The sequence below is a fragment of the Coturnix japonica genome, chromosome 4 (assembly GCF_001577835.2).
Source record: "Coturnix japonica isolate 7356 chromosome 4, Coturnix japonica 2.1, whole genome shotgun sequence".
NCBI lineage: Eukaryota > Metazoa > Chordata > Aves > Galliformes > Phasianidae > Coturnix > Coturnix japonica.
In genome coordinates, this window is record NC_029519.1 from 74,905,626 (window position 1) to 74,929,550 (window position 23,925).

Here is a 23,925-nt window from a genome sequence, read left to right on the forward strand (position 1 = left end):
AGCAATTAGAGTGCACACACTCCAAGTCTGTCATAATCTGCTGTAACCTCATGTTGCAATCAAAGCCAGAGCTGAGGGGTAAATTACTGCACTGGAAACGCACCCCAGGCTTCCCTGGAGTGGAAGACTGGCTATGTCACGCTCCATGAAAAAAAAGAGATGCAAAGTCACATGAAAACTCAGGAAAATGAGAAGAACAGAGGAAATAATAAATTAAATTCAGCTCATCGGCAGTTCAACAGCAACGTGATGCTGTAAAAATAAATAAATAAATAAATAAAATCACATAAACACATAACCATTAAGGTTGGGAAAGACCAACAAGATAACCTATCCCAAACATCAACCCATCACCACATCCACCAGACCACATCCCTCAGTACCACATCTATATGTTTCTTGAACACCTCCAGGGACAGTGACTCTATCACACGTCCGGGCAGCCTGTTCCAAATGCAGCCTTTAATCAAATTTCTCCTAAAGAAAAAAAAAGATAGGAAACACAGCATTGACTTTGTCAAGTGCATTAGGAATGACACAGACCAGAGACAGAGATGGCACTGAGCACAGATTAAGGTTACATTTCATTCTCTGTGCCCTAACGTAACAAAGGTGCTCTGTACCACTTCAGAGCATTCCTGTATTTTTATAGAGAGCTCAACAGTGGCATTTGTTGAATCACCTGAACCTACGCTTTCCACGAGTGCCACAGTATCTTCAAGGTTGTTATAATACACACATGCACACACATAAACACACACAGAGTAAACCATCAATACACCTCCCTGGAGGTGACCACCACTCCCTGCCCACAGTCATGCAACTCCCACCCCAAAGAGGCTCTTGACTGCACAGTTTTTGTAACAGAAAGCAGATATCTACACTTCTTTCTCTTTTCATTTTGCTTTCCTTTGTTAAATAACTAGAGATTTTTCAGTGAGAGGTCAAGCCCTTCCAAGAAATCATACCAAAATAGGATTAAATAGTCTTCCTAGCACTAGAGCAAGGTGAATGCAAAATTAACGAGCATGAAAGTAATCAGCAATGCATAACACACCTCGAGGTTTATTAGCACAGCAATGCTCATGAAACTCAGGAAGCTAGAGTTAATTATTATTGCTTTAGACAAAAAGAAATCCTTCTGGATTTAATTCCAAAGAGCTTTTAAGGAACAGCTTGTAAATTGGTATAAATATGTGACTGGCAACAGTGAAGAGCTTGGAGGTTCCTACCTACAAGCATAACCGTGGTTTAACATGACACAGAAGCGAAACTGCCCTGAGCTTCATTTTTAGGGGGACAAGTTGTATACAAATAAGCTCCTGCAAACAGTTTTGGTCATCATAGGGGTAAAAGAACAAAATATCACTGAGTCTGACACTGATTTAGAAGTAGCAGCGTTTTGCTTTGGAAACTGCTCCTATAACACCTGAGGTGAACGTGATAATTACACATTTTAGTGACACTTGTACTTGTTCACACACGCTGGCTTGCCAAGGAGCCTCAGCATTGCAGGGGGCGGAGGAAGTGATTACTGAGGAGCTGCAGGAGTCACCAGCTGAAAGGCACCGAGAGGGAATGCTGGGAAGGCTTCCCACAAAAAACTATCTTTGTTCCTACTGAGGATTTCAGAGTTACAAATAGAAACTAGAGAAAGAACAGACAAGGTGGTGATAATCTAAATTTGAGTATCTATATCAACAATTAATTGTGCAGACAACTAATCCATTTTAGCACGCGTGGTATTTAGAGCACAAACTCAGCCTCCCACCTGATCCTCTCCGAGCTTTATTCTAGCACAGCCCAAACTGTTGAGATGGGAAAACTTCCCAATTAAGGTAAACGTTACCATAAGTCAGTCAGTGAGACACATCAGCCCCTTCACATTCCTTCAACAGCTACTGGACTGCTTGCAATTCTACAATGAACCCACCTCAATTAATGAAGCCTGAGAAGGAGGCATTCCAAGGAATGCTGTAAGGCTTTGGTGACTCTTGATATACCCCAAGATTTGAAACACCGAACCTCAAATATAGATAAATATAGATAAACTACCTCGTAGCTCTGAACTAATTAAGTAGTGGGAGAAACAGAAATTGCCAGAAGTTGAACAGCTGCCAAGCGCATTAGTGAGAAACCTGGCACCGGTTCCAGATGGCAGAAAGCCCTCCACATCAATACAGCTAATGTGTCCAGTTAATCCGTATCTATGCTAGAGCCCAACATACAGCACATTTACATTTAACAGCTATGGTACTTAACAGAAATCATTAATATCACAGTGTGTCAGAGAGCTCAAGCATTTCATTTCACCATACTGATCTCAAGTAGAAATGGCCAAATCTCCACTTGGCAGCACAAGGAGCAGCACAAGGGAACGGCACAAACCCCTCGAGGTCACATTTGAGGAACAAGGGGAATCAAAACGAGGTTTGTAGCAGAAGAGCACATTAGCTGAGAGATGCATCATCCAGCCATGACAACCAGCAGCACTAGCGCTGATTTAAGATGTTGTGTGCAGACAGGTGGCTGCGGAAGGCTGGACATCTTGAGACTGCAAAGCACAGCAACCAGCTGCAGCACCGTCCCTGTATCCTGCTCAGCCACTGGGAATTATGCAGCCGAGCACCAAGCATGGGAAATCAGCTGTAATGGGGAAGGAAGAAGAGAGACAATGTTGACATCACAAAAAGATGATTCATTTAACTTGAGAGAATCTGCACTTGTTTTGTCTGTAAAGACAAGAAGAAGACAGAAAAACGCTGAGCAGCTCAAGTACTGCTCTCAATTACAAAACCAAACACTCAGTTCCAGAAGCTAACAAGGCTGTTGCCAAGTAGGTCACTCATTTCACTCTCTGAAAGGTAAAGCATGCTATCATTTCAACATGTTAGGAATAAGATATTAAAGCAAATCTATTCAGTGTCTGAGATATACCTGACACCCCAAAATCAGGTACTCACTATCCAAGCAGCTCCATTAAAAACATCTATAAGAAAAGTGGCTTCAATCCAGTTAAAATTATGCTACCACCAAAACAAAGTTTGTGTAATCCCAGGTGAACTTCTTTTTAGCCAATATAACAGGTTTTTTTGTTCATAATTTCCTCATTAATGCTCATGACTCACATTACTCATACACTCTCAACTCTACAAGACTTCAGTTTGGTGACACTTCTATTGCAGTTTTTGTTCAGCTGATGCAGTAACATGGACTTGCAGAGCTTCGTCTATCCATTAAAATTACAGAATTGGACTAACTTGCAAGACAGGTTCTTTGAAGGCTTCCCTTTGACAAGTCCTATTACTAAAACTCTGTCACATGGATTTATGTAAACAGTATTAACTCCATGGCTTTGTAAAGAATACATCTAAAATAAATATGTGTGAGTGATAAATGAGGTCAAACAAACTGATAAGGTGAGGCAGCTACATGTAGAAAACTTGAACTACCTCACACATCGATCGTGAAACATGAATGAGTAAAAAACCCCTGCAACATGGTCCTTCTCCCACCCCCAAGATGCCAGATGCAACTTGTGCTTCTTTTCCAATAGTGGTTCCTTAGGATGTTCAATATTAGGTGAAAGATTTCAAGAGACTTTTCAACAAGCTGACATAATTACAAAGGAAATACTTTTTCCAGTTGAAGCATTTATTGCTGCAGAGGTTCTGCCTAGAGAGAGAAAATATTAAGAAAAGAAAATTTAATTATTAGGTATACACCGGATTTGTTCAGAGAGACCAAACCCTCTGGCTTAGCACAAGAGTTAATGCAGAGGTCGGTTTAGTGGGGAGGCTGTCCATGTCTCATCCTTGCAAGGCTACCCAAAACCAAAATGATCACCCTCTCCTTCCTCCTCCTAAAACAGTCCTTAGTTACCCAGCCAGCCTGGGATGGAGGTGGGTGGAGGCCAACCTGTATACAATCACATTGTTCAACCTACAGCATAAAGATTTACAGCTTGGGAACATTAAAGGCATTTATTTTTTCAATGCCATGCACTGTTAGCAACTAACAGATCAAATACATAGGTTAAAAAAAAATCACTGTAAAAAGGACACGTAATCAAAGTTCTGTTTTGCTTTTAAGATGACTTAAAGACGCAGAAGAAAAACAAGCTCAGAAATACAGCAGGAAGGAAATAAAGCATTGAACAAAGCAGAATAGCTTAAAAAAAAACACGTGTAACTTTAAGTTCTTTAAGAATGTAGGTCCTCTGAAAAACACTTCCTGTGAACGTACACAGAATTGTTTATTATACAGATGCATTTTTTTTCCCTTCAGGTCTTCAGAGTGGAGATACAATATTTCTATCCTAACACAGTAATCAGAACAGACTGAACACTTAGGAGCCTCTTAAACTCACAAACCCACCAAACCTTGACAAAATGATATGCTCAGAAACACAGTCATCTTAAGTGACATGAGCTACACTGCAAGAATACTGGAAGTATTCTAGGAAAGGGTTGGCAATTTCCTTTTTCCCCTCTTCCTCTTAAACAGTATCTACAACAGGCAGCTTTAAAGCTCTGCTTTCAAAAGGATGCTGATATCCCTATCCTATAACGAGCTTTAAAGGAGCCATGTCTGTATTTTAGAGTCCTTCCTCCTGCACTCTCAATTTCTCTTCCAGCTGAATCAACCTGAATTACATCCTTCAGGAAATGAGCACTTGATAGGAAATAGAGTTCATGAGTTATAGTGCCAACCATAGGAAAACGTTAGCACGCACAGAAAGGAGCTAAGGTACTTGAATATAGATCAGATTTTTATAATACCATGACCAGCAAGCATTTAATTTTTAAGCTGGAAATTATAGGAACATTATACATTTGTTTTCATTTATTAAACAAGGAAAAACGTATTTCTTGGAAACTAATTTCAGTGATGCAGACTTGAACTATTAACTCTCTGAAACTTACAGATGGGTATTATCCATTCTCACGTCAAGCAAAGCAATAACCTTATCCTTTTCTTAAGTTTGATGTGATAACTAATCATTATTAAATACTGTCCTAAGGAAAAAACAAACACCACAAAAACTAAATATGCAGCTGCATTGCAGAATCAAGTATCCAGATCCTACTTGAAGTGCTGCCTAAATCTGTAGACAGTCTAAGTTGAATTCCACCAATACAAGCAAGCCTACATAAGCTGTACTAAAATATTTGAGCCCTGCCTACCACATGAAATTTGTGTAACAAAGGCCAAGGATCTTCCTGAATTCATTCCTGCTTGGAGGCTTTCTCAATAGACATGACCTAGCATAAACAAGATACAAAACAGCCACCCAGCTCCTCTACTGGATACTATTAAGAGTCATAGACTCAAGGCCCAGGCTACTTAGTGGAGTTATTGTAATAAACTACAGTCTGTGCATCCATCTGCATATAGGTGCCTTCAGCGCTGCAACCACAAAGGTCTATCTGCCTAGGTAGGTTACATGATACATGGCCACACTTGCATTAGAACCATCCATCCTGTATCACCTGAAAGCTTCCTATTACTCTTTTTATTAAATCCCAGACGCTGTGCTCTTCAGAAACTTCACTGATAAAGTTTCATGTATTCTTCCAAGGCAACAGAAACACAAGTTCACAGAGCTGCCACAGCTCCCTGAACCCACCAGGCACATACACATTTACAGCTGCAATGGTAATTACTAACCAACAGCTTCCCAGGACAAAAAGATAAAAGCTCTAGACAAGACACAGCCTTCCCGTCCCTGCAGCCTGGCACATGCCCTTCCCAGAGGAGGACGCAGGCTTCCAAGCAACAGCTATTAATGGTATAGTGAGCAGTGCTGCCCGAAGCCTCCCGTGGTTAATAGTTAATTGCCTTTCAGTGGGGAAAGCAAGAGGTCCTGGATGCAATGAGAAACACCTCTTGCTTGCAGGTCTGATCTTGTCTTCCCCTTCCCTTGAGCCCAAAGCCATCCGCCTCAGCTCATAAGAGAGCTTCAAGTCTCAGAATGAGAATTGACACCACGTTTAAAACCATAAACACGTACTAGCAAAACCCGCATCATCTACCATAGTGAAATTCCTACTGTACTGCAGCAGATGAAAGATATTGCCCTTGGGGGACAACAGTAAGTAGTTTTATCCAACTGTCAAGTTTCCCTTTTTAAACAACAGCGTCACTCCGTGCAATTGGACAGTCTCAGCCCGTGAGCCATTTTCCCACAGGATCACAAATAGAAGAAAAACCTCACTTTCGGAACAAAACCAAACCATTAATCTTGGTCATAAAAATCTATGCTTAATTTTAATGAGAGAACAAGTGAAAATGGAGTTTAGCGCAGAAATACTACAGCTTGCTTTAACAAAATGATGAGACGTCTGCATGTTCACTGCTCCTTTGCAGTGACAGGAAGAATCCAAACCCTGTGTTTTGCAGTAGAAATGCCATACAAACCAGGAGGCCACAAACCACAACATAAGTTTGTGCTCATCCAGTTTGTGATTGTATCTTAGTTCTCTTCCTAACTAAAAACAACAACAACAAAAGTATTTTCCAACAAAACCCAACAAATGGCAGTACGAGGCTCTCAGCTCTTAAGCTACGCAGCCAAGAAACTACAGTATGTCTGTGTGCTATCAATTACTTGGCTGAATAAGAACATTCATTCAATTAAAGCCAGCAGCAATTAATACCATTATCTTCTCCAAATTCTGTATTACATCCATCTGGGATACTGCATGGAAATTGAAAAGCAAGTATTAGAAATAACTTTTCTGTTTTTATTTTTTTAGTGCTATGACTGTGTATGCCCACACTTTACGATTTGTACTGATAACTTTGTCTTTCTTCCATCTTAAGTTCTCCCCATCATCTCTTATACTTCACACTTCCAACTGTCAGAGCTTTTCAGTCACCAGCTCTCTCCAAATCTAAACATTTCTCATCTTAAAGAAACGTTAAAGAACTCAGAAGAGTTCAGGGCTTCAAAAGCATCTCCTGCTGTATTTGCTAACAAACACTCTGAGATAAATTCTCTACCAAGATTTGGAAGTGAATGAGCAAAAGGACATGCCTATACTAGTGGTTTGAGCTCATCCCAAAGGCTGCTAAAGGGAAACACGATTCTAAGATGCACCATGCTGCTTGTTTGAGACACTGGAGAGTATCAGTGCTGCTTCACAGCCCTCAAAAATGCTCACTCACTATCTAAAGTATTGCAAAAGTATTGACTACTAGAAGGATGAAGTATGATAAAGTCAAATTTAACACAAAGTCATGATGGGAGGAAGAGAATTGTGTCTCTTACTCATTAAAATACAATAACTAGCTATACTTTAAGAGTTCACTGTAAGCATTAAATGCAGTTCCCTAGTTTACAAGTTAAATGGCAGCAGGAATACAGAATACAGAATTTAACAGCAGAGAACCTTAGACTTGAGTAAAGGAGATTCAGGTCTGTACTCCCTAGCTGTGCAGCCACCAAAACCCAGGCTTTTTTGGATAAAAAGGGAAAGAAGAATTTGTTTCAATTGCACACCTCCAAACTTCATGAGAAGCACACGCTCCACATAACAATCCTTCCTTCCTTTGTAGACAAATTCATCTTTGAATCACAGAATCACAGAATTGTAGGGGTTGGAAGGGACCCCTAGAGATCATCGAGTCCAACCCCCCTGCCAAAGCAGGCTCCCTACACCACGTCACACAGGTAGGCGTCCAGGCAGGTCTTAAATTTATCTCCAGAGAAGGAGACTCCACCACCTCCCTGGGCAGCCTGTTCCAGTGCTCCGTCACCCTCACTGTAAAGAAGTTCTTCCGCACATTTGTGCGGAACTTCCTATGCTGTACTTTCATCCCATTACCCCTAGTCCTGTCCCCACGCACTACTGAAAAGAGACCAGCCTCACCACTATGGCTCCCACACCTCAGGTATTTATAAACCTGGATCAAGTCCCCTCTCAGCCTTCTTTTCTCAAGACTAAACAGACCCAGTTCCCTAAGTCTCTCCTCATAGGGGAGATGCTCCAGGCCCTTCACCATCTTTGTGGCCCTCCGCTGGCTCTTTCCAAGAGATCCCTGTCTTTTTTGTACTGGGGAGCCCAGAACTGGACACAATATTCCAGATGAGGCCTCACCAGGGCAGAGTAGAAAAGAATCAGGCACACTGATAAAGAGTTAACCATACTCTTGACAGTAAGATCTCCTGAGACATGAAGGAAAGCCCTGTGTAAGGAACAGCATTTTCAGAAGGTCCAACGAAATATAATATTTGAAACCAGTTATGTTTCTTCTCCGCCCCAGCAGAGAAATGAAGCTGTGAGGTAAGTGGCACACGCTGTGGACAGGAGCAGACAATTAAGGCAGAGAAAGTTTGCTGGGTCTAGGTGCCTTTAATTCTGCAAGATGAGCATCAGTAAGATGCAGAGCCCTGGTATAATAGCCAGACCTAACAACAATCATCAGAATTACAGAACACACAGCAACTAAGTGTTAACACGGGAATTATAACAACCAGATAGAGGCCTTACTTAGAACACAGAGCTAATGAACTGCAAGATGAGCTACCATCCATATCACACTATGTCTTTGCACCTCATTTTCCCAAAATTGCCCAGCTCAAGCTGTCCACTGTACATTCATACATTGTACTATTTATTAATTTTCTCATAGCCAAATGAAACACGCTACTGAAACATAACATTTGGTGTGCTTCACCTTCCATTCTTCTAGCTGTTCTCTGCCCTCCTTCAGCCCCGAGTAACTCACTGCAGCAGCTCCTAAGAAAAGCAGAAACTATGTACACCACGTCCAACCTACAAGCAGATAGGTATTTTCTTCACAGGGTCTGTTCAGTGTTCTCTCATCACATCAGCTACTGCTCCTGATTGCTTTTTCATGCAGGAATTGATCACACTGTTAACACAGAACGGGAACACGTGAGCAGCAGTTATACAGCCCCGCAGAAAGCAGAGGTTGAAGCTGAAAGATCCCAACCAGCCCTTCATATAACAACTCAGACATGACAATAATTAATCATGCAGACAACCCAAATCCCATGTGTTTGGTCACAGCACCAGAAAGAAACTGCTTACTCTGATCCTATGATGAGGCTCCACAGGCTGAAAAGCAAGAATAAGAAAGATTTCAAGGAATTAAGACATAAAAGAAGCCTGTCCTGTTTCCCAACCTCAGTTAAATAAAATACTTCTTTACACAAGCAAAACACAAGTGTTTCAAGATAAGCAATGGAAACCCAATAAAAAATGAAAGAAGAATGTAATTATTCACATCAAGTCGATGTGAAACAAGCAACCAACCCACTAGTGTATTACCAATGTGCACACTACTGTGTGATGAGAAAAGGAGATGGGATTCTTCAGACATGGTCAAGACTATGATCTACTGCCCCAAATTCCAGCTGGAAGGCTGAAAGAAAGAGGATGCAATCAGTTCACAGAAGAAACAAATACCAAACAAACTAATTCCAAAAGCCCAGGTATATTAGGCCTTATAGCTAAAATAAATATGAGAAAGCACGTGGGCACAACAAAGCTACAAGCTTATAACACACCACCTAAAACAGTGCATGAGTGGGTGATACCTCTTCTGGACACAAGGCAGAGTGAAGTACATCACAGGAGCTCTTCTCACAAGGAATTAAGAACTTAAGCATCTGCTGGAAACAGAACACAGACGTCCACCAGGAATTGAAGAACTTGCTGACTTTTTGTTTTAAAACATATACAGCAACAGTCTCCCTTTAGCTGCAGACAGCAAGAAAGAAGTGGCTGACAGTAAACACTGAGAGACAGTTTCATTAGAAGCAACAATAAAGTCAACGGTTATTGAAGAGGGAAAGGAAAAAAGAACAGCAAGAGACAAACTGAGACAGATTTAACATCATTAAATAAGAACTCGGAGAAGAGAAGACTAAGGCAAGGAAGAACTAAGTCTCAAATGGCATAAAAGACACAAAGTCAAGACAACCAAGCACAAGAAGAGAACAGAAAACAGAGCAAGAGAATAATGACTCAGAAAAAGCACAGAGAAAATGAATAACACGCGTAGCAAGAGCAAGAGAATGGAGGGGACAAATCAAAAAGGCTGAAGGCACAAAATGAAATAATTCTCAGTTTGAGGCTGCTACGCTGAGTACATTAGTAATAATGAGAAGGAATCTGTCCATTACTGAAGAGGAAATAAAGTATATAGGAAGAATAGGTCCTCACTACAGAGATGAGCTACAAGCACATGACTCGCACAATCAGTACCAACAAAAGAGGAAAAATGCCCACTCAGAGTCAGCCTACCATTGGGAACAGCCATATTTTGTGGGTTTTTGGTCTTGTTTTTGCTTTTTTCCCTCCTCAGGTTGGCTTTATCTGATAACATTAGTTAAGAAGCTCAGGAAGCCCTTCAAGTCATCCTGAAATCAATCATCTTCAAAAACTCTGAGGATGCCCAAAGTACCAGAAGTTAAGATTAAGGTGAATGAAGACCCTTTCTTTAAAACGAACAAACTACTTAAATAAATAAATAAATAAAAAGAAGGAATAAGAAGGACAAGCACCCGGGGAACAATTCTGCCTTGCTTCAGTTCCCAGAAAAGTCAAGTAAGTAACTGAACCTATTACTGTTAAACACTTTGATGATAATGAGAAGAGGAGCACCACTCTGGTTTTGTCAAAAGCACTGTCAAATCAGTACGTCTTTTTGCCATGACAGACTTACACGAGAAAAAAAAAAAAAATAAAATGTGTCCTGATTTACTTGATTAATCCAGTTTTTGACAGCCTTACTCAGGAAACTGCTTAATTGACAAAAATCAAGATCTGGATAGAACTGCTGTGAATTTCCAAACAGATACAGGCAACACATACATGAGAGTCAGCAAGGTCAGACCTGAAAAAAGGCTAATACTACAATGGGACATATAGCTTATGTGACACATGACATAATCCTTCCACCTAATACTGCTCCAGAAGGTCTTAGGTGGAGAACTGCAACTCATCCTGTGCGCAGTTCAAGGCAGACATGAACAGCGTGGTGAAACTCTACAAGAGAACAAGTATGACATCCACACAGTATTACCTGTCAGGGAGGCTGGAAGGAAGCAGGGACACCCAGCTTACTGCATGTAGGAACAGTCAGTTCTCAAACAGAACGAGCAATGAAGTGCTTGAATTGCAGCAAGAGAGTCAAATCATACAGTAGAAAACTAACAGTAAAGCATTTCAGGACAAAAATAAGCTGCATGGTGAGGCTGCGGTGTCTCCATCAATAGGGTCATTATGAGAACAGATAGGCAAACAGCTGACAAGTGTAACCAGTACTGTCTCCATTGGCCAGGAGAGGGAGAAATGAATGAGATAAGAAGGAATGAAACTTGAAATTAAGATCTCACAGCACAGATAGATTCTGGAACATCACATTCAGCCCTGGTATGAAACAGGAAGATAGTATTTAAAGTGCAAAAGGAACCAAAAAACTATCCAGCAGCATGAGCTCCCACTGAGAGTCTAATAAGCTCGGGTTATGAAAAAGGAACTTTTAGGGAATGCTGTGGCAATACACAAATACCTTGCAAGTATAAAACATCAGATTCTAAAGGGCTCCTTAGCAAGAAAGCCTCCAAGACCTGCACACACCAACCAACCACCCAACTATTCAGCAACACTATCTTTATTACCAGTGACACTGAAGATATGTATTTTGGTAAGATTGTAGCAACGCATTGTCAGAGCAAGCAGCTACTCCTGACCAGCAGCAAAGCCTTTAGCATGAAGTTCAAAAGGTAAAGCATGGATGTGGAACAGCTATAAGCAATAGCGTAAAGTGAAAATAAATGAAATAAATGAAAACATAAGCCCGAAATAACTTGAAACATCTACAGAAGATTATTGCTCTTCACTTTCATTATAAAACATATTCAAGTCCAGTTTAAAGAAATGCAACTGACATAGTATTTTAAATATATCATTATTAAGGTCACGATTTGCCCTGTAACTCTCAAAACCAGTATGTTGGGTGGCCAGCAACAGCCCTTCCTAAAACATCAGATAGTAATTAATATTTAACTTCATTATAATGCAATGCTCCTCAGTACAAAGTTCCTGCCTCTCCTACTTAATGTTTCAAAATTCAAGCTAGGGGAGAAAAGCCTTCAAGTACAGCAGCTTCCAGGACAGAAAAAAACATCACCTTTTTACATAGAAAATGTAAGTTGTTGGGGTTTTGTTTGTTTGTTTTAAGCGATGTGTACCTATACAGCATGAAAGCTTTAGTTTGTCCACTCTTCCTTCTGGGTTTCAGCCTCTCAGCCAGTGCTGCAGTAACAAAAAGCCCCGTCAGCCCCAGCCCGCTGCTCCAAGCTGCCTCAAATCACAGCACACAGTGGTACAAGTCCCAACAGCCCATGGCAAGGAGCACAGAATCACAGCAAGTGGAGATGAATCACAGGAATAGCCAGTAATAAGAAGCAAATATGAAGTACAGATGATCACACAGACAATACTGTGAAGTTCCGTTCCTTCTGATAGTATAAAATCATTCCATCACTTAGAATCATAGAATTACCCAGGTTGGAAAAGACCTCAAAGATCATCAAGTCCAATTGCAGCCCAACCATAGTACCCTAACTCTAACAACTGCTGAATCATATCCCTGAGCACCACATCCAAACGGCTCTTAAACACAACCAGGGATGGCGACTCAACCACCTCCCTGGGGAGCCTATTCCAGTGTTCAACTACCCTTTCTATAAAGAAATGTTTCCTAACATCCAGTCTAAACTTACCTTAGTGCAACTTGAGGCCATTTCCCCTCATCCTGTCACTTGTCACGAGTGAGAAGAGACTTGCCCTGCTCTCACTGTAAGCACCTTTCAGGTACTGGAAGAGGGCGATAAGGTCTCCCCTCAGCCTCCTTTTTCCCCAGACTAATCAGCCCCCACTTCCTCAGCCTCTCCTCATAGGGTTGATTCTCCAAGCCCTTCACAAGCCTCATTTCCCTTCTCTGGGCTCCCGTACCTCCATGTCTTTCCTGTGCTGAGGTGCCCAAAACTGATCACAGAACTCAAGGTGAGGCCTCACCAATGCAGAGTACAAGGGCAGGATGACTTCCCTAGTCCTGCTCACCACACCATTCCTGATACAAGCCAGGACGCCATTGGCTCTTTTGGTTGCCTGGGCACACTGCTGCCTCATATTCAGCCAACTGCCTACTCAATGAAATAATAAAATAAAATAAAACACAATACCAGGAAATGCATCTGATATCTGCTCCAATGAAGATTCTTACTTTCTATAGTCACATACATAACTTATGGCTAATCAAGTGGTGAAAAACTTCCAGTCAACCTCAGCTAAACCACTAACCTGCCATCTGTTGTGGTAGCGGCTTATTGAAGATAAGCAGCCTGGAAGCATTACTGCAATTAAGAAATCTTTTGGTCATTAACTCCACACCAATTAAACACTAAAGGCTGGCAAAATTGTACTGTGGCTCAGATCTGCTTTTTCAGGCAAACTTGTGCTCCCCAATGACTGGCTTCACCATGCAACTCAGTGTTAAAAGAAAACATCTTCAGACATTTACTTATGACTTGTGAGCAGCCTAAACACTCACATATGCTACATGTTCTCCTAACCCAAAAATATTTGCATGCACACAAAGATCGGTTCACACCTACACTGTGAGAGAAACATCACCAACCCACATTCAAGAACGCCGTGATTAAAAGAGCTGGGATACCTACATGCACACATATGAGCACACATGCATTCTCACCCACACATCTGTCCGTGAAAGCCTCTGGGCTCACATCAACATCAGGACTATCCGAATGCAGTGTCTCACCTTCTCCTTTGTGGGACATTCCCTACAAGTGTGAAGCAGTCAATTAATGGGTGCTTCTCTGATAAGGTTACGGAACTTGAAAGAGGTTCTCTAACTTTTTATGTCACATCCAAACCAAAGTTTGCTATGGTAACACCATTAATTCCGAGTACTTCTCAAACCACACCATTCCTGTTAGTTCGCTGCACCTGGGCCAAGGGGAGAAAAAGAAATTAAAAAATAAATAAATAAACAGCTACCACATAATATTAAGAAATAGCTGAAGGTACAACGCAGCCGTAGCACCACCTTCATAGCCTTGAAAGAAATCTGCCCTGAGAGCTGCCATTTCTGTATGCAGCAAGAAAAACCGTAGTTGAAAAGCAAAACTACTTTAGTCACAAAATACAGAAGAAAGCAAAAAGTTTGCAGTGACCACAGTCAGCACAGCGACTCCAACCGCACCAACACGCAGCTGTGTGAGCTATTGCTCTTTGAAAGAAGCATCAAAGACAAGAAGCGGGTGGCAGTGCGCATTCAAGTCTGGCACCTCTGCCTAAAGCCGCTTCTTTTGTTTGTGAGGAGCTGCCACCGACAGCCTGACAGTACAAAGCTTCATGCAGAACAGGAGTCAAGGTAAAGCCTCCCAGTGCTCTGCAAAACATTACACGTACATTATTTTTAATGCACTCTCCAACAAATTCCAGTGCTACAAACAAGGTATGTTTTAATTAAAAAAAAAAAGGAAAGCATATTTTAAAGACTAGCAGCTTGCATTAATAGACTTCTTCCATAACTGGGATACAATGGATGGCCTTTGTGCCACTTTACAATGCCAATATAATTCAGTTTTGGTCGTGCCCTTCACAGATTTTGAGTGTTTGTCATTAGTGATACATTAAAAAAACCTTATTAGTCAAGTTCAACAGAAGCAGGTTACATACAGACATGCCCAGCTGATGTTTGAGAGTCCTTCATTCCTCAGCTCATTCACGTATCTCAAAAGGCTAGGCTTCTTTTCATGCAACATCAATAATGTTTGCTCTTTTGCAGTTCTTTCTCCTCATCCAAATGAACTCTTCTCCCATGGCACACGGGAGGAAAAGAATTACCATTTTAGTCTTATTCTTTCCTTCCTCATTCACTAACCACAGAACAGACTTGTACTTCCTTTAACTTACCAGACCTGTAATTGCCACCCATTTCTTCTGACAGATGGGGACAAGCAGCATGCCAACAAAACCCAACTCCAATCCCTGAGATGGGAGTATTTTCCTGCACACAAACTGCATCAAGATGCTGTTTCTGGGTCTTGGTCAGGACTTGGTCTTTTTATATATACCCAGATTCACAACTCCCAAACAGTTGTTAGTGGTGGTAATGGTGGTACAAGATCATTCAGGGCTACTCCACACCAGCTGGACAGCCATGCTATTGCATAGCTGTGCCAAGTCCACCTGAAAGGCATATTACTACCACAAATCCAGATCATTTCTTACCTCAGATGGTCAACTCCATATAAAAGCCACCTCAAGAGATGGATGGTCCTTACACAAAGCGCCACGTCTGTTTTTCTCCCCAAAAGCTGAGTATTATTAACTAAATGGGATTCCCACCATGGTCAGCATCCTAAGGCTTCTGTGGAGAAACATGCCTAGTACTCTATCCTTCAATCTCCAATACTCCGCTTGGGGAATAGTTTCAATGGTTACCTCTACTATGCCTGCAGATTTCCTAAAGAAGGTGAGTGAGCAGACGTTAAGGGGCAGAGGAAAAAGGTAAGTAAACAAAAACATCTCTCAATTATTTCACTGCTGTCCACAGAAGTCTAAGTGCTAAAAGCCCCAGTGTAGACTTAAGTTGCTAATGTTTACATTCCTAATTAAGAAGCTACACATTTGGTATGGGCCCATGGAGCCCTTTACAAACTCACAGGACAACTACTGTATTTATTTACTATGGGGAATATATCAACTAGTGCTTAGTAAACCAATACTGATCAGTAGAGTAACATATGCTAGTGATGCATGATTTTATACAGTATTCAGGAAACTTATTTTTTCAGCATACACACAGAATGAAATGAACCAACCACTGTCTCTAAATTGTTTGATTCTGCTTTAATTTTTAAGCAGAGAAACTCTAATTTCCAAAATGAGCAACAACTGACTTACAGGCAAACGCTGACATTGCGCTGCAAGGCATCATTTAACCAACACTTTTGATGGCATAGGCATAATTAGCACCTAGAAAAATAAAGATGGATATCTCAAGATTTAGATCTAGAACAGCAAAGTCCCCTGGGCTGCCAACCGGGCGCACCTAACCAGCCTGGTACCTTTTCCCTGGAGAAGACAAGCAAGAGCTATTTAGAGCAGCAAACACTGCCCCAACAGCTGATCACATCCTCCATCTGTTCGTGGCTCACAGACCACTGAACTGCTGCCAAATCAGTTAAAAAATATCCATCCGCTTTCTCAAAAAGCCACTGCCATCCACATGCACCCCCAGCAACCAGCGCTCGCTCCCTTTACAGCGCAGGCTCCCAGCCTTCCTGCGGTAGCAGCAATGCATCTCCCCAGCCACAGTCCTGAAACCCCGATGCCACTGCTGACGAACCTGCTCTAGACCTATGACAGCCAAAGCTCCAGACTCCAAAATACAGTGTCACAGAAATCTTCAAAGACTTACCTGGTGACTGGGGACTCACGTTTCTGGAGCTCCTTCAGAAGCACACACTTGACAAACCTACTACACAGCAGTTCAATAAACGGATGCATTCAAGGATGACTACAGCCAAAATGCACTGTGCAAGAGGATCTACTTCATGAAGTGCCAATGTGATAACACTACACATCTACAGAAGCATCCACAGCCAACTTGATTTCTTCCTTAGGGTTTCAGAAGAGAACACACATAACATGTTTCATAGGGCTTTATACTCAGAGCTTTTCTTCCAAGAAATGTGAATTAGTCGATCCTTTCTTACTTCCTAAAATTGAATGAAGATTGGGTTTTTCCTTTTTTTTTTCAGTTTTAAGAATTGACCAAGGTTAAGATGAGAGCAAGATCTAAACCCTTCTGGGCTCTAATTCTATTTTATTTTTAATGAGAAAGTCATATATAAAGAGGCAAAGGATAAATACAGTCTACTACAGAGATTTCCACCCTCTCCAACTCTGGGCACCCAGCTTGTACCAAATTCCCCTAGGGATTTCTATAGCAAAGAGCAGAGAGAGAAGGTTCTTCCACAGTATGATTCAGAATTGCTTCTCTCTCAGGTGCTCAAGTGTCCCTTATAATTATTAGAATGGCGAGAACTACACTTTTCCTATGTTACGTAGCTTGTACAAAAGAAGTTCAGTTAATCATATAAGAACAAAGCTAAAACTCACACTCCAAGGAAGTCTCTCTCCAACACTATCACCGGTCAAACACAGACAGTTCCAGTTCCACAGCCCCAAACAGCTCACAGGCAGACTCACAATCACACAAGCAGTGATTAGCTTCCCTGAAATCCACTCACTAAGGTGGTGCTCAGACTAAGCTCTGCACCACTAGAGTAGCTGTATATCCTATATAGCAAATTATTTGCCCTGAGAAAATATACTATGGGAGAATCACTATGCTGCTCAGACATAGCTTTCATGCTATTTCTGGTTTATTTGCTCACACGGCTATGAGGTGAAGGTCAATAATGTCATAGGCTGCCTTGAATCTTAACAATATATAATTAAATAACTCTCACATCAAAAAAATAATGGTGTATTTATTTTACTGCATTCCCTGACAAGCCTCATTTTTGGCAGTTCCCATAATAACATTAAGGGCAGCATTATAAGTGTCATTTCCCAGCTGAACTCTTCATTTGCAGCACAAGAAACTTGTAGATTAAGTCATTAACAGGGACCGCAGCATTCATCTATCTATTTAATTCAAATATTTCCTTATTTTAATTATCCTACAAAGCTCTCACATATAGAATGCGCCTCTAAACAGATCCGTTCAAAGCTACCTTGGTCACCATTAAAGTAAAAAATTACCACAAGAAAGGAAAGCATAGGAACGGCTTTCAAAACTCAAATAAAAGATGACTAATAGCCTCTTTCCCCAGCATTGAGGAAGCCCCAACAAATACTACATCTTTTCTGATTACCAGGATCCACATAAATCCCAGAACCCTGCCTGGAACACACAAGAAGCCCTATATATCCTAAGTAATGCAAGATGATTTCTAGTTATTTCTCCTAATAACTTCAAACACATCAGGGAGTGAATGTTACCCGTTTAGGCACCAAGTACAACCAAACTGAAACTCCACATGCACTCAACGATGTCAGGGAAGAAGAGGAATCCCTTCCATACGTGAACTGGAAACAAAAAGGGATCTGAGGACTCCCCTCATGGTGGGACACCACTACAAAAGGATAAATGCAGTAACAAAGAAAATACGAGATTAAACACAAAAAATGAAACACCAGGTACTATTTTGGATCAATAATAGAAAGGGAAGAGCAGCCTGAATCCTGAATACTGTCACCAATATGCACACATTTCAAGAGGAACTTTTCATGTTAATCAAGCTCTAAATCAACAAGGTTTCATTTACAGTCAGGAAGCAGAAGTTGGGAAGGGAACGGAGTTATTATTATTATTACTACTTTAATAGTCAAAAATATCTTTTTCATCTCTCAACCGCTTTGTAACCAATGAAGCAATGAAAAGAAATCCATTGCCTTCATAACAAAGCCATAGTAGGACACTTCACTAGTACTGATTAGACACCACTAAAATTGCCCAGATGCAATTTGTTTTGGACACACTTTCCCCACATTTAGTTTCATAGCTCACAACCAATTATTCTCGTTATCAATTGATCACGATGCAGCAGGTGCAGGAGGTGGGGGAGAAATGGAGCCATCGGGGATTGGAAATACGTCAAGGTCACGAGTACACGCAGGCACACACTTCCCAGGAGCAGCATTACACGATCTGAACAAACAGTAATAGGGATATGCCTGTGGCCTCACATCTATTAGCAGAAAAATGCCTTAACTGATCATGAGAAGACGCTAAGAAAGAGCTATTAATGCGAATGTTATGCAACCATTAAGCTTGTTTCGAATGAATCTAAGTAGAACACTTCAAACTTTTAGTCACAATAGATTCCCCTTCTAAATTAGCAAGTTAACTCAACCATGCCACCTAAAACCAATCCTAATACTTTCATCTGCTCTCTTATATCTCCTTTTATTAAGGAGCAAGCAGAGCATAAGCTCTTCAAGGTAGAGATTGCACCTCCATTTAAAATAAAGAGTGAATTGCATTTAGAGAAATAAATGTGCTCCTGGACTGTCCAAAGATTTTATTTCATAAAATAAGTATTTTGAGTTGATAAAAATACCTACTTCCTCAACCTGAAGTTACAACATTACTTATTAGAGCTATCTAATCTATCTGATCCTCAATAAAAATTGATCAAAACACATTTGCCTTTTTTTGGGGCTACACAAAAGTACAAAAGCTGGCTATTCAATCAACTTTGAGCTCACGAGAAAGCTCACCTTTAGAGATATATCTTTTCTTTTGAATGTTTGAATCACTGAAGGGGAAAGAGAGAAAAGGGAAAACCTCAAACAACAAATCAAGCACGGATATCTGTGAAATGCAATCAACTGGAGCACTCAACTACAAAGCTGATGAGCAAACCTGCTCCATAGAGCGGCGATGTACAGTCCGCTATGAATAGTGTATCTATTTAAGAAACTGTATCTGTAAGAAAAGTCCAGCAAAATAGGTTATGAAAATTAAGCCAGCTCTCAAATGCAAGATTTAATCATTGCTACACTTGACAGATATAAACAATACTTTGAGAAAAGGAAGGAAGAAAATGGTCAAATGGCTTCTGAATTATTCAGCTGAATACAAGACAATCGGGGCTGCAGCAGATCCCACCACTGCAGGGCAGCCATGGACAGCAGCCCTTCATCCCTATTATCCCAACACATCAAGTACAGCCCACCTGCCCACAGCAGCACTTGGGTTAAGACAGCCCAGTGCTCCTTACAGCATGAATAATCCAACCAATACCCAAAAATGGAGAGGAGGAAATTAAGAAGGCCCAATGCAGCGTATTATTGAATTGAAAACAACTCAAAACAGACAGTATAGCCTTTCCCTTTAAATACACATATCAAAGTTCAGAATATTTCATTTTCTGATCACAAATGACCATCACTTGTAGGATACCTGACTGTTCCTAACGCTTCTGTGATCAGTTCTGTAAGACGAAACACAGGCAATGAAACATTCATTCAACTTTCATTTCAGTCATTCTAAAACATTTGCTAATGCTGCAGTGGGTGAATTCTGATGCTCTTAAGCACGTGCACGGGGCAAGGTAGCTAACAGTAACGTTCCATTAGGTGTCACCCACCTGAAGCTCAGAGCAAGACTTAGCACACACTTTAACACACAATTAGGCCTCCAGTCTTAAAAATAATACTCCAAAGATGATGAATAAGAGGCTCAATTAAAATATATTACTTGGCTACAACAGTCTCACCTAGAACATCAATTCTAGAGCACGCACTTTAGTTTCAACCACAAATAAAGCCATTCTATAAAAGATATACAATGTATACTTAATTCTAAACAATTATGGATAGAGAGGAACACAGAACACATACAGGATCATTTCTTAAACCTCTTCTTTCATTCTATAGTTTAGATAAATCTTGGGAGAAGCATTTAATGCAACTTAATAGAAGAACATGCCTACAATATCCAGAATATCCATATCAGCTCATGGAAGTGATGCAAGATGAAACAGAAAAGCACATGAACAACTAGAAACACTGCAGAAAATACAAAAATCCCCTCTCCTTTTTTGTTTTTCAATGTTTTATATAATTGAATAAACTTATATTCCCAAATACGTGGGTCCAGCAGAGAACTGACTGCTGATGTTCTTGCCCACTAACAGGAACTTTACAATGTGCTGCATAAGATGCAAGTAAAGCAAGTCTGGTTACTACTTCACAGCTATTAGAGCCTTGCTTACTTTCCATCCAGCCAAAACAAACATTGCACCTAATTTAGAAGCGATCAGTCATCTAAAACACACAGTTTTCCTTCTCAACTTCATCCAGAAGCAACATATGCCAGTCCTTCGTTCACAGAACACACTCTTGTTTTGACCATGTACCCTTAATTAGCGAATTATTAACCATTAAGGATATCACATTTTCAAATAAGCAACAAGTTAATGGCAATTTGAGATCTCGCATCTGAAACAAAACTGTCATTTAAATGTTAAGTATTGGCAACTTCTGTGCCAATTTTAAAGGTGCAAGCACAGGCATTTACCCTTTGGAAACTGAGGATTGGGATTTATCTATCTCCATTATATACCAATTTGAATCATAGAATTACCCAGGTTGGAAAAGACCTCAAAGATCATCAAGTCCAATTGCAGCCCAACCATAGTACCCTAACTCTAACAACTGCTAAATCATATCCCTGAGCACCACATCCAAACGGCTCTTAAACACATCCAGGGATGGCGATTCAACCACCTCCCTGGGGAGCCTATTCTTGTACCTAACTACCCTTTCTGTGAAGAAGTTCTTCCTAATATCCAACCTAAACTTGCCCTGGCGCAACTTGAGGCCATAATGTTCACTGTTCGATCAAATAAGATCTTTGCCACAGGTTTATTCTGGCTTAACTAAATGGTTTCTTTGACGTCCACCAGCCTTCGGGATCACTCCTACCATGCTAACAAGGCAGAAACACTTGATGAAATCATACGCACATCTGAGACCTTAAAAACTAGGACAAAGTCACAAATGTTTTCAAAATAACGTTGCACGTACTTGGAAGAGTATGAATAATGGATTAATATAAGGAATAGACCAAAGTATTTTTCCAGAAATTGAATGCTGAAATACCGCATTTAATTTGGGAAGCACAACTTACACTCTTCAATCAAAGAACCCTGAAGACTAAGAAATCTTCTTAAGAACTACTTGGTCCAAAGTGAAGAAGAAACACAAAGTAGAAAACCTAGAGGTGCTGCTGGCTTTTAATGCAAATGTCATCAGATCTGATCGAGTACAATTAGTTGACAACCAAAGTCCTGGACTGCATCGTAACCATGAGACACAAGGAGATCAAAACCTCACGGATAGCGGAGCCTTTGCTTTGAATCACATCCACGTGCTGCTCTGCACATCACTCCACTGCTTGTTTCCTTTGGTGTTATCATGTTTATCCCAGTGACACCTAGGAACCTGTGCCAGAATAAACCTGGATTCCAAGACACCAAAGAGGAAGATGTATCTCCCAACAGGAGATGGTGAAGCAAGAGGCTTTACCACAAACACTGCTCAGTGACAATTTGTAAAGTCACAAATAACTTCCACACCTCTTCACCATTGTGCACAATGTTCTGAATAAGCCATAGAATCACAGAATTGTAGGGGTTGGAAGGGACCTCTACAGATCATCGAGTCCAACCCCAAGTCATACAAGTGGGACCATCACAAATGTTAACAACACTTGGAAATAAGCACTAGATTAGAACACACAGACGGTTCCTATGAACCATTGCGAGCCCCAGATAACCAAAATATGATGGCACAAAAAGATTTAAAGAACAAAATATGCTCACCTACCATTACCAAATTGCTCATTGACCTACCAAAATAGATGGGCAAAATATTACAGAATCACAGAATCACCCGGGTTGGAAGGGACCTCAAGGATCATGTAGTTCCAACCCCCCTGCCTAGCAGGGCCAAATATTACATTGAAAGCCTTATATATATATATAAAAACATATATATACATATATATATATATATATATATATATATATATATATAAAGAGCATTTGTTGCATGACAGTATCTCAACCCCCCCATAGCACAAAAGCCATTTCTCCTTCCCCCTCATGCGTACAAGTTTGTGAGGGCAAGAGAGGAAGCAGATCAGGCTGCATGACACACATGGCCGGCTGAAGATGCTGTCAGCAGGAAATCCTTTTGTCAATAGAAAACCTCAATGCAACCTTTGTGTGGACAACAGAAAAACCCGAGGTAACCCTTCTAAGGGAAAGACATATCAACTTATTTACTCTCTCATCACTTGAGCCATCGGACGCCTTTCTAAAGGTTTAATCCTTGAGAGATTTCTTGGGGGGGAAAAAAGAACCAATGACACCCCACGCTCAGCTCCTAATGAGTGTCACCATCTTAAGGAATAACGGACCAGATCTACACGATTTGGAGGCCCCGGTCCAACCTCCCATGCAGCCCAACGCCCACCCGAGCTGCCAACTGCCGGCCCGGCTCAGCCCCACGCTCCCGTCCCTCTCCCCCCCGATTTCCGCTGCCCCGCGGCTCGTCCATCAGCTCCTCGATGAAGGTGGGGCCTGAGGCGCGGACCCCGCAGCCGGTTGCTCTCAGCAGGGCTCCGCGCCGCCCTTCCCCCACAAAGGCCGAGGAGCCGGGGCCTCTCCCATCCCCACGGCCCCGAGGGGCCTCTCCCCAGCTCCCCCCACCCCCGGGCCCGGCGAAGGGCAGCGAGGAGATGTCGGATGGCGCTGCAGCCCCCCCCGCCCCCAGCCCTCCCTCACCTCTCCGTGTCCCGCCGCCGCCCCGCCGCCCGCTCCGCCCGTGGCACTGATGATGCCGCCCCCCGCGCTCTGGTTGCCGGTGGCCGCCTGGCTCGCAGCCCGCAGAGGCGCCGCTCCCGCCGCGTTCCCGGCCTTGCCGAGTCCTCCTGCGCCGCCTCCCCCGCTGGGTCCGGGGCCGCCGCTGCTGCCGAGGCCGCCGCCCCGCTTGTTCTTCCGGCGCTTGGCTCCGCGTTTGGCGTCGGCCGGACTCATCGCGCTGACACCCGGGCGGGGAGGAGGGAGCGGGGTGAGGAGAAGGAGGAGAAGGAGGAGGAGAAGGAGGGGAAGGGGCGCGGGGAGCTGCCGGCTGCGGGCGGGGCGGCCCGGAGCCTTGGAGCGGAGCGGGGCGCACCGAGTGTCACGGCAGCACGAACCGCTCGGCCCCAGCGCCGTGAGCGGAGTTACCGTCCAATATGGCGGACACAAGGGGAAAGTGATCCCCC

General features: G+C 42.0%; 1 protein-coding gene across 1 annotated transcript in view; it reads right to left on the reverse strand.

The window, feature by feature from the left end:
- The window catches only part of FAM193A (family with sequence similarity 193 member A), a 65,584-nt gene extending 41,659 nt beyond the window's left edge, over positions 1-23,925 (reverse strand). Inside the window, exon 1 of the mRNA XM_015862793.2 lies at positions 23,444-23,925. Coding sequence (XP_015718279.1) covers positions 23,444-23,695 — 252 coding nt within the window. The 5' untranslated portion in view covers positions 23,696-23,925. The remainder of the gene's footprint in view (positions 1-23,443) is intronic.